Here is an 11,655-nt window from a genome sequence, read left to right as displayed (position 1 = left end):
CCATCTACCCCTCATGTGTTCCACAGGCTACCTTGTGTTTTCAGTTTTCTTTTTACATGTCCCTTCTGTCTCCTGCCATCTGAGTAGAAGCCCTTTGAGTGTAGGATTTGAGTCCAGAGAAGCTGGGAATCCTTGTCAAGGTGAAACAGGCAGGTTGGCGTGGAGAAGGCTAGACAGATGGCCACTGTGGTGACTGCACCTTCCCAGCTGGGAGACTCTGAGGTAGTAGCAACAAGAGCCACTCTGGTCTCCTGCCAAAGAGGCTGGATTCAATAGGCCAAGGAATTTGCTGGTGAGGTGAGCAGCTAGAACATGAGAAAGGGGAGGCTGAGGTTGGGGTTGGTGGAGGGGTTCTCTTTTGGAGAGGACCCTGTGCCTTGCAGACAACCATGTCCCTTAGTCTCCTTTTCTCCTTCCTCAGGATCAGTCCAGGGTCTGTTCATAGATAAAATCACAGGGTTGGAGAGTAGTAGAGACTGGCTGGAAGTCCACATGATGCCAAGGCCTGTGCTTTGCCACCAGTCAACACTGCCTTCATCAAGGCTGTCTGCACCTCTCTCACTGGCAGGTTGAGATGTCACCTTTCCTGTTCCAGGTAGAGAAGCCCCAAGATGCTGCCATGCCACAGCCTGAAAAAGCAGGGTAGCTTGAGTAGACAAAAGTGGTTCTAGAAGGCATGAGAAATGGCATTCTTTATTCATAAATAGAAACATAAAATTATCAGAAATAGTTTACATGGCCATTTTTGGGCATCAAAAATAAAACAAAGCTGTCAAAAGCAAATCAATCAAACAAACAAAATAACAAGAAACCACCTAGAGAAAAATAACTATGTGCATATTCTTCCAAATGCCAGTCTGTCCAAAGCCAGCCTTGACTGGAGGTTCCAGCTCTGCCTGTGGACTCAGCACAAGACCTACCACACCACAGGTGAGGGAAGCATCTACTGTACAGGGTGCACAGCTTCCTGCCACAGCAGCTCTGGCTCAGGAGAACTCAGGATCCATGGGGAAAGCCCTCTCCCAAAGCTGCTTGCCCCAGCCTGCCTTCCTCTGGGTATCCCTCTCAGCTGGGCCGGGGCAAGAGCAGGGCAAGGAGCAGAGGCTCAGCAAGTGCTTCTCAGGGGAGAGCTAGCTCTCCCCGGTCCCTGTAGAGTTCAGTGCCTGTGGAGGCCAGAGTGCACCCAGCAGGACACAGTAGCCAGAAGAAATAGCCCCAGGGGAACCCTGAGAGAGTCTGGTCATTGCAAGGCCCGGAGGCAGAGTCCCCTTCTTGGTGAAGTGGTGCTGGATGCTGCTTGCTATCTCTTTGTAGGCAGCCAGAGCATTTTCAGACCAAGCATCCTTTGGAAGAGCAGAGCCAGTGGATCTGACTGAATGAGCAAGTATGCCAGCAGGAGTGTTCAGAGCAAAGGGCAGCCAGCTCCTGCTGGCTGGCCCTGGGCCAGACCCTCTGCTCTGAAGCCCTGTCATCTGACTTCCCAGTCCCTGCTCAGCCTCTGTTGTTCAGAGCCTCCTTCCAGAAAGGCTGAGTTTGGCATGGGGAAGGGAAGAAAAACCACATGGCAGTGAGGTCGCTATGTTACACTGTTGCACTCTGGTGCCACTTTGGGCTACTCTGGGGCCTTGGGCTGGTGGCAGACCAGGTAGGGCATCCATGGTTTGGCTTTAGGTCAGGATGCAGAGTGCAGGGCAGTGTCACACCATGGTGGAGTGCAAACCTTGCCCCTGAGCGCCCTCCCCTGGGCTTAGCACACACCTCTTCTCAGGCAAGGTCTTGAGTGCAGGGTGCCAGGCTTTTGGCTGCTTTCTGGGGGTGGGGAGTGGTGGGGTATCTCCAGCCTGGGAAGGAAACAGCAGCCCCTTTATCTCGTGGCAATCTCACTGAGAAAAAGGACTCAAACAAGGCACAGGCTGGTGAAAATAGAGGGAATGAGGGCCGTGTGTAGGAGTGCTGACAATATAGACTCCATTTTTGGCCCTCCATCTTGTTCGTGTTCACTTGATGACCTCTCTTGGGAATACGTGTTCTGGGCCCCTCGGAGATTAACATACGTACCTTAGACATGCCTTCCAAGGCTGGTATTGGGGGAGGCTTGTTTCAGCCTCCCATGAATCTGTTAGAACACAGTCTTTCCTCTTCCTGATGAACAGGTGGTGCCACAAGATCTAATTAAAGGTTAGCTGTCAATTAGGTGCATGCAAACCCTTTGATCTTACTATATAATGCCCTTCTGTGTGTTCCCTGGCTGTATAAAATCTGTGGACTAAGGTCCAGACTTTGTGGAGAATAGCTGTGTAGAGTGCCTGGATCATCCCCCACCCTATTCTGTCAGTACATTACCCTGAATAAAATTCTGTGTAAACTGAATGGAGTCACCTGCTTTGTTTTCTGGTCTCAAAGTGCCTTCTCAGTTTGGGAGATAGTATACCATCCCTGTTCCACTTTCTAACAGTGTGGCTTAGGGAATGGGATATCTTTGACTTGAGGATCTGCACTGTGCCCTATGGAGGGCACTTCCCTCCAGGCAGGAAGGAGGCTTTTAGTCTATCTGTTTCACGTTTAAATCTAGCCTATGACTAAGAGCAATTGCTTGAAATTCCAGAAAAGCTCCTCTGTCACATGAAGGCAGCAGGACAGGCACAGTTTAACCTCAGGGACTAGAAGGCAGAGCCAATTGCAGGGAAGGTGGACCTGCCCTCAGCCCAACTCAGAAAGAACGTGGTGGCTCTGGAGGAATGGGGGCTGTAGTTGGGGTGGGGGGAGGGTGATGAGAAGCAGCTCTCACTCCCACTCTGGGTCCTGTAAAGACTGTGGTCAGGGAGGCAGAACCAGGGGTTTGGTCTCAGATTGCTAAATACCCAGACTCTCATCCCTCCTACCTCAGTGAACCCCTCTCAGCAAGCAGGCATGAAACTCAGGAATCCAGCAAGGCTTGGCTGTCCTAAGAAAGAACAGCAGCTGTAGCTTGAGTCAAAAATAGAACATGGAACAGTTCTGGCTGCCTGCTAGATCTGGCTTGCTTCTGAAAAGACAAGAAAGAAAAAAAGACGAAAGAAGACCAAAAAAAATTTTTTTCTCTGAACCAAGTAACTGAGAAACTCCACCATTCTCTCCTCCCCCAGCTCTACACATCTTTAGAAAAGAAACACCAGCACCCCCTCCCCGCCCCCCCCTTCCCCTACCAGGTACTGGCCCAGCCCCCAGAAAGCTGAAGCCCTCTGGTTTCTTTACAGCTGGGGGCTCCTATGGGGCCCAGGTGGAGGGAGGCTAGCCAGTGGCCCTGGGGCTGTTCATTAAGACTGTATTTGTGCCTCTTCTCTCTGCCTGGGGCTCTGGGGATTGCCCCTGACCTATAAGCCACACCCACCCTGTGTCAGGTGCTTTTAATCTCCCCCTCCCCAGGGCCTCTGTCTATGGCTTTAAGAAGAGTGGTCACTGAAGTCAAATTTGGGCTACCAGTTGTCCAAGTCTGCTCACCTCCAGTTAGCAGGGCCCAGCAGGGTCTGGTCATTACTACCTGGCTTCTCCCTCTATCTAACCTTCTCTGGTTAGAGAGTCTAGACATTCCTGGGCTGCCCCAGCTTTCCCCTCCTGTCTGTGGCTGTCCAGAATTGGGACAGCTCTGATGTTGCTAAGCAAGGTTCCCCACACCTCACTACAAGCCCTACAACTCGGAGACCACAGGAAAATAGCTCAGGTTATAAACAGGTCAGGATCCAAGGCTTATGGTCACAGATGGCTTCTTTCTATTCCCAAGGCATCCCAATGTGTCCAGGGGCAAAAAGGCAGTTGTGGGAACACACAGAAGGGAGTTTCTGTCATGGGGTGGCCATTGGCCAATATGGCAATCACCATCATCCCTGGGAGAGGGTCTAAATATTTTTAAACAAAGGGCAAGGTTTAGGGATCTATTAACCAAATGACGGAGATCCCTGGATGCATCTGTTGGGAAAGCTAGAGGTCTGGTGGGCTGGAGGGATGGTATATGCTGGAATGTGGGCAAGGGTTGGAAAAGTCATGTAGCAGTCCTTCTCCTTCTCTCTCCTCCCCTGTTGGGTCCCAGGTCTGTGCCTTGGGGAAGGCTTCTCTCAGAGACATGAGTTATTGAGCAGGGTAGTGGGGAGAGAAGCCCTCCTTTACAGGCTCTGTACCCCTGCCTCCCAATGTCAGGTCCCAGGCTCTCCCTCTCCCAGGAGGCCCCTCAGATCTCAGTGGCTATGATATCCTCGTAGGGGATGTCGGCCCCTTCAAGGTCAATTTCAAAGGCCTCCCCTGCACCGTCCCCATGGGCCAGCTGCTTCAGGGCCTTCTCCAGGCGCTGATTCCGCTGGTACATGGCCAGGTAGCTCTGCTGTAGCTGCTTCTGGTACTGGATCACCTTCTCCTTCTCCTCCTTCCACACCAGCCGCTCATGCTGGAAGCCTGAGGACATCTGGTCATGGCCTTGCCGCTCCTCCTTGAGCTCTGCACGCAGCCGCTCCAACTCCCGCTGCAGGGCGGGGATGTCCTCAGAGAAGGTAGTCCCAGGCCCTGGCCCTAGCCCTGGCCCCAGAGACACAGCTTCCCACTGCAAGGCAGCCTGGGCCCGCAGCTCCAGCAGCTCCTGCTCCAGCAGGTTCACCTTCTCTCGGAGAAGCTCGGACTCATTTTTCTTGCGCTGAAGCTCATTCTCACAGACCTCTAGCTCCAGGCCCTTGGTGCGCAGAGCACTCTCTAAATCCTGAGTCTTCAGCTCCATGCCCTCCAGTTTGCCCCGTGTGTCCTTCAGCTGTGCCTTCAGACTAAGGATCTCACTAGCCTTGGTGTTGATTTCTGTCTGGGACTCCTTCAGCTGCTGCTTCAGAAGAGAGATTTCACCCGACTTCTGGCACACCTGCCAAGGGTTGGGTTGGGAAGAAGAGAAGGTGCTAAGATATAAGAGGTCCTTATCTGGGGAGAGTAACATCTTAACTGCCTAAAGAATTAGGCTGGTCCTGACATGGTGTCTCAAGAGAGTTCCCAGGCATGATGGTCTGGGTGACCCGTGAAGGCCAAGCCCCTCTCTGAGGTTCCTGTCATTCTGTAGTCTTAGTCTGTCCACATGCCTGTCTCAACCCCAAATTAGAGTCTATATCTCAATCAGTACCCAAACCCATGGTTGTGTGTAAACCAATGCTGACTACTGGTAGCTCCATCATCCACACTTAACATTAATGACCTTGAGTTCCATGTCTGGCAAACTTGTGTCATTCATGTTTGTGCCCACATCTTCTGACCTCATCCTTGTGCATACCTGGCTCCCCTCCTTCCCTACTGGGGATAAAGACTATTTTCAAGTATTAACTGCTACACGCCAATGACCAGCTACATGCCAATGACCAGCAACATGCCTGCCTCAGAAACAGTGTCCAATTCAGATCTGCCAAATGACAAGCTACTATGTTCTCCCCCTGCCCCACCCCTCCACCATTTCTATTCTTATTCCCCTTCGAAAGTTGGCCAAAAGCAGCAGACAAAATCAAAGGCACTGATTCAGACCCATGCATCTCTGGGGTCTTGACCATTTGGGGTCATGGGTGGCTCAAAAGATGACCTAGGCCAGTCTGGTTGGCTGTGTCACAAGAATGTTTCCTGCTGGCCTGTGGGAAAGCTGGACAGAATGAAGGTCAGAGCCTGGGCCTCTACAGAATGGATTCTTGGAACAAGACCAGAAGCTACCTTAATTTTTCCTCACTTCTCTCACAGTAGGAACCCCCAACTCCTTGCTCTCATGAGCCACTTATGAAGCAATGCATAACCTCATCCACAATGCTTGTGTGGGACCAGGAATGTCTTTCTAAGGCAAAGCCTGTTTGTTTCATGGAGGGAGCAACATAGAGTCATGGTTGAGGTATGGGCCTGCTTTTGAATCCTGGCTCGACCACATCTGTATATGATTGGCTGATCTTGGTGATAGTATGGGGTAGTGATTAAAAATGTGAACTTTGGAGCCAAATCATTAAATCAAATCCTGGCTCTGATACCTATTATGTGGTGATCTTGGGCAAGTCATTTAACTAGTTGTTTGCTACTATAACCTCTGTGTTGTCAGTTTTCTTAACTAAATTAAGGATTATTTATAATAACCCTACTTCATATAATAACCCTATGAAGTAGGGTTATTATAAGGATTAAATGGGAGAACCTAGGGTTTGGCACTTAATAAACACTTGATAAATTACTATTCTAAATATGTTTGCAATATATTTATGTGATATTATAAATACTTATTCTATTTATTGTTTTACTGTAAAGACTGACTGGACAATCTGGGAATGAGGTCACAGTGATGTCTAGCTTAGCTGGGAATTGGACAAATAAGCATGGATGCCTAGCACCAGGACGAGCTTATATCTTTGAGGTGCCCCAAAATGTCTCTGATCCCTGGCTGAAAAATGATCGTTAGGGTGGGGTCTTCTGTGCCATCATCAATAGGAAAGAGGAAAGACCCCTATGGCCAGCATCCTTTCCTCTGTGGGAAGCCTGGCAAATAAGTGATTTTCCCTTCTCACCTGTCCAGTACCCCCATTCATCTCTTTCATAGAAAGGATCATTTTCCTCTCTACTCCTGATAACATTTGTCACTCTAATTTCTAGAATGAGTACAGAAAGCTCCAGTGCAAACAGGTGCTTATGTTGCTGAGGATGTGTCACCCTGACCTGGGGTGGCACTGGTCTAATCAGACACAATGCCTCCTCAGTTCCTTTCCAGGGTAGGAGTCTTTGGGGAGAATAAAAGAACCACCATGCCCACACCCCTATCTGTCCCCTGTGCCACCTTGAGAGGCCCTTCAGGTGAGAAAAGCTATTTTCTGGAGATCAGAATGTGGGGATTAGCTTCTCCAGCTAAGCCAGGTCCAGATGTCTCATTTCCAGGTATGGTGTGCCCTTCTCTTGCTCTTCTATGTTTCCATTGCAGTCCACCAACTAGAAGCCCCACTTACATTCTGTCAGTGTAGAATGGCCCATTCTGTCAGTGATACCTGCCACAAATGAGGTCACTCTTACTAGTGCGTGGGGTTCCTTCTCTCAAAAATAACAAAGTCTGCTCTCTTGTGGGCTCTTGAACCAGCATGAACTCATGCTCAGGCATGGCTTGTGTTTCTTTTGAGCTTCCTGCAAGCAGATGAAGTGGGTCGGCCCTCAGCCCAGTGAGGCCTCTATTCTCTCAGTTCCAGCTCCTCAGTCAATGACTCAGTTAGCAAGTTGAATTCTGGAGGCCATGAGGCCCTGAGGCAGGAGAGAGTAGGAAGCTCACACTAATTGTACTCCCGACATGGTTCACCATGTAGCCCTTTGTTTGGGTCACAAGTCTGGCACTCTGACTCTTTGGGCAATTTGTGTACACACACCATGGGCTAGAACCTGGAGGAGAAGTGGGGACTGGTATCAAATAGCTGACCACCCCAAGCCCCCACCATAAGCCTCACCTCCCACTGAGTCTCTTCCAGTGCAGGGGCAAAGCTGGTCTTCTCCTTCTCATAGGACTTGAGCTTGGTCTCCAGCAGGTCCTGTTCCTTCATGAGGCTCTCAAGCTCCTGCCGGAGCTGCCTCTTCTCCTGCTGGAGCTGGAGCACCTGGAGGTGCAGCACCTGCTGTGTGCGCTGGCTCTTCTGTGAGGCTTGCTTCAACTTGCCACTGCACTTCTGCTCCAGGCCATCCAGCTCCTCCTTGCAGCGCCACTGCCGCTCTTCATAAGCCTGACTGGAGGCCAGCTCCTTCTCCTCAAGGCTACGCTGCAGCTTCTGGAGTGCTCCCTCCCTCTCCAGCAGCTTCTGCTCAAGCTCCTGGATGCTGCACTCATCTGTGGAGATGGGGGAGCGGATGCATGAGGAAGCCTTGTCTGCCTTGCTTGGGTGGGACAGCTTGCTGCCCCCATCGGAGAAAGACAGAGCCTTCAGACTCATCATGTTGCTGTCCTGGAGGATGATGCCCTGGGTGATATTGTGGGCTGAGCCCCCAAAACGGCTGGTGGGCCCCACTGGTGTAACCAGTGGATCCAACTGGTAGCTGCTGCTGGTGCTGTGTGTGGGCAGGCTAGACATGGAGTTCCGGCCAGAGTCAGACAGTGCCCCAGAGCACAGGCTGGGCTTTGGATCCTGTTCCTTGGGCTTGTCTGGAGGGGCAGGGTGCAGCTGGTGGCTGGCGCTCTCAGGGGATGAGTGGAGGATGGCTCCTGACCGTGGCAGCACAGGCTTGAATGCTGTGGGCCTCACTGCACCTTTCTCTGACCCCTGGTGAGGAAAACAACCATATTGATTCCATGTCTCACTTCAACTCCCCTCTCACCTTTCCCTCCCTTGCTGGGTGTGTATGCTGGCCACACAGCATCCTTTTTGGTAATAACCATAGGCGATCTTGCCTGTTGCTATGAAGCAGCTGAATATGGTGAGTCTCTCTCAAGAAGGAGGAATTCCTTTGTGGCTAGGGGATGTACTTAAGGATCACTGAGTTACTTTGTTTTACAAACTACTAACCTGTCATCAGCTTGTCCCAGCCCTTGTGAGATGATGAATAGCATCTTTAGGTTCCCTGGCTGAGATCCCTAGGCCAGGGCTCTGGTTCTGGGTCTCTGTGTGGTGTAGGGTAAGGGCATTAGGCTCAACAAGCATGGTCAACAAGCATCCCTTCTTCACCTTCACTGCCCCTTCCAGTAGGCAGAAGCAAGAATACTGGCTGTGACTAATAGCAAAGGGTTGGGAAGACCACTTGCAATAACAATCCTTTTTTTTTTTTATGTTTATTTCTGAGACAGAGAGAGACAGAGCTTGAGTGGGGGAGGGGCAGAGAGAGAGGGAGACACAGAATCCGAAGCAGGCTCCAGGCTCTGAGCTGTCAGCACAGAGCCCGGCGCGGGGCTCGAACTCACAGACCATGAGATCATGACCTGAGCCAATGTCTGATGCTCAACTGACTGAGCCACCCAGGCGCCCCAACAATCCTTTTCTTAAAACTGTCATTTTCATTGGAAGAGTACCTTGCAGTCTACAAACCCTTTAAATTTGAAAAGCTTAAAGCTCTATGCAAACTAAGTGGGTCACTTCCTAGAATATCAAAGTCATGGATTCATCCCCCCAGGTGGGGGCATGTGATTAACTAGGGAAATTGTTCTCAAGTCCACTGGTTGGACCCATGAGAACTTGAGCTGGCATAAGGGCTGGATTTCTGACTTTATAGGCCTCTTTTGACCTCATTTCTGCTAAACTGATGATAACAAACTCAGTTCTTATCCCACCGAAGACACTTTCAAGGCCTGGCTTGAGTGAGGAGCTGCTGCACCACAACAGCAGCAAGGGAGGGAAAGGCCCACCTTCAGGAGTCTGCTAGCAGCAAAGCTGCTAGCTCTCTACAAGCAGACTCTCCATTGGCTCTTCCAGATGATAATACAGCTCCCTCCCCTTGCCATGTACTTGAAAATGCTGCTGTTGGTCCTGTTTTGACAATCCAGAGTTACATTCCAGTAGGGCTCAGAAAGGCTTTCATTTCTCTTTTCCTTTTTGTGTAAGGGATCACTCAAGACTTCCAGTTTAGGGGAATGACCAGTGCTTCAATTCCCTCGTCCAGCCTTTGATCTCTGTGGTGTGACTGAGCATTTCCACCCTCACCACCACTGCCCTGGCTTCTTGGGTTTTTAAATGTTTGTATCACTGCCTTCATTGCCATCCTTGCCCCCACTCTCTTCTTCCCATTTTGCTCTCTATTGCTTTTCCAACCCACCCACTCTTACCAAAGACCCTTGCTTACCATTTCTAGCTGACTGGAGAAGGGCATAAGCTTGGGTGGGGTGGACGGGCCAAAGTCCACCCCAGCCTGGCCGCCTATGTCCCCACTAGACAGTGCAGTGTAATCTGGGTGGTGGGAGCCCCGGGCTTTCTGGCTGACCTTGATGTAGAAGAAGTCTTCACTCTTTCCCATTTTGGAGCTGGACTTGCCATGGCCTGAGTCCTGGGAGAAGCCAAATCTCAGAAGCCCATCTGAATATCGATTGAGTTTCTTGAGATGGGAGGACTTGCCCAGCTTGTACCGTGAAGCCCGGCAGTGCTTGCCATGGAAGCTGTGGCCAGAAATGAGGCTACTGACACTACCCATGCTGACTTGGGGCTAAAGACAGACAGGGAAGAGCAGGGATCTGGTGTGGCTGCAGCAGTAAGGGGCAGTCCTGGTACCAAGAAGAAGCTGCGGTCATAGCAGAAGTCTCACAGAACCTGGGAGAGCTGTAGACCTGTAAGGGGACAAAAGGTAGAAGTCAGCCTGAGATGAGCAAGCCACGGCACAGTCCTCAATGGTGACTTCGTGAGGAGCTGCTCTGATGGCCAGATCTGAGCAGTAGAGAAATGTATGCTTCTCCTGATGAAAACTCAGCCTTGACTCTGTTACTGGACTCTTTCGTTCACTCTTCCTTTGTCTACTAATTCAACAAACATCACTGAGACCCTCCTTTGGGATGGCCCTCCTCTAAGTCCTGGGATATAGTAGTGACTAACATGGCTATTGTCCCCACATTCATGGGGCTTGTGTTCAACGTAGTGTGGACAAGCCATCAACAAATCAATGTTTACCATCCTTAGGATATATGTGCTGGGAGCGGGGAAATAAAGCACAGTGAGCAGCATAGAATTCTGGGAGGTCATTATTTTATACAGGTGGCACAAGGGAGGCCTCTTTGTTGGGGTACTGCTTGAAGAAACCTCAAGAAAATGAGGGAGCAGCCATGTGGAAATCTGGGGAAGAGAGATGCTCAGAAGCCTCAAGAGCAAAAGCTCTAAGTCCCTGTGGTAGCTTGTGCTTGGCATATGTAAGATCATCCAGGAGACCAGTCTGGCTGGAGGATAGTTAGCAATGCGGGCGGTGTACAATAGTCAGAAGTCAGAGAACTAGCAGGTTCCAGGAAACATAGAGTGTGGTTGGCCATAGGGCTTGGACTTTTACTCTGATTGAGATGAGGAGCCCCTGCGTGACTCTGAGAAGCTTATTACTTGATCTGACTTAGGCTGTGGAGGGTCACTCTGACTGCAGGTTGGAGACAGTGGGCTGCTGATTGGCCTGGATGGAAGTGGTGAGCCAATTACATTAGGTGAGTGACTAACATGGCTGGGCCAGGGTGGTAGCAGTGTATTACATTTTAGGTATAATTTTAAAGTTGAGCTGATAGGATTTGCTACTGGACTGGATGCCAGACATAAGAGAAAGAAAGGAGTCAAGAATGACTTCAGTGCTTTGTTTTTTAATGTTTATTTATTTTTGAGAGACAGACAGAGAGAGAGTGCAAGCAGGAGAGGGACAGAGAGAGAGGGAGACACAGAATCCAAAGCAGGCTCCAGGTTCTGAGCTGTCAGCACATTGCCTGACACGGGGCTTGAAGTCACAAAATGTGAGATTATGATCTGAGCTGAAGTCAGACACTTAACCGACTGAACCACCCAGGTGCCTCCTTCAATGTTTTTATCCAAGCAACTAGAGGCCATAAGTTGCCATTTATTGAGAAACAAAAGACTACAAAAAGAGCCAGTTTAGGATGAGATGGGGTGGAAAGTAGGAGTTTGGTTTAAGACATTAAGTTTGCAGAGTCAATTAGACATCCAAAGAGTGCTGTAGGGTAGGCAGAAGGATGGGTGAGGAGCTGTACATTTCCAT

The 11,655-nt window shown here is 50.2% G+C and overlaps 1 protein-coding gene across 2 annotated transcripts in view; it reads right to left on the bottom strand.

The window, feature by feature from the left end:
• Nucleotides 1-673: 673 nt before the first annotated feature.
• LZTS1 (leucine zipper tumor suppressor 1) overlaps nt 674-11,655 on the bottom strand; it is a 50,024-nt gene continuing 39,042 nt past the window's right edge. Inside the window, exons 2-4 of one of the 2 annotated variants that reach the window (XM_086703512.1) lie at nt 9,766-10,243; nt 7,452-8,255; nt 674-4,876 (exon numbers count right to left, since the gene is read on the bottom strand). In XM_086703512.1, the coding sequence (XP_086559638.1) occupies nt 4,205-4,876; nt 7,452-8,255; nt 9,766-10,110 (1,821 nt within the window). In that variant the 5' untranslated portion in view covers nt 10,111-10,243 and the 3' untranslated portion in view covers nt 674-4,204. The remainder of the gene's footprint in view (nt 4,877-7,451; nt 8,256-9,765; nt 10,244-11,655) is intronic. The other variant, XM_086703514.1, reaches the window with a different exon arrangement.

This window comes from Puma concolor, chromosome B1 (genome assembly GCF_028749965.1).
Source record: "Puma concolor isolate L17-30 chromosome B1, mPumCon1.1.hap2, whole genome shotgun sequence".
NCBI lineage: Eukaryota > Metazoa > Chordata > Mammalia > Carnivora > Felidae > Puma > Puma concolor.
The sequence above is the reverse complement of the archived record's forward strand: the minus strand, read 5'-3'. Positions and strand labels throughout refer to the sequence as shown.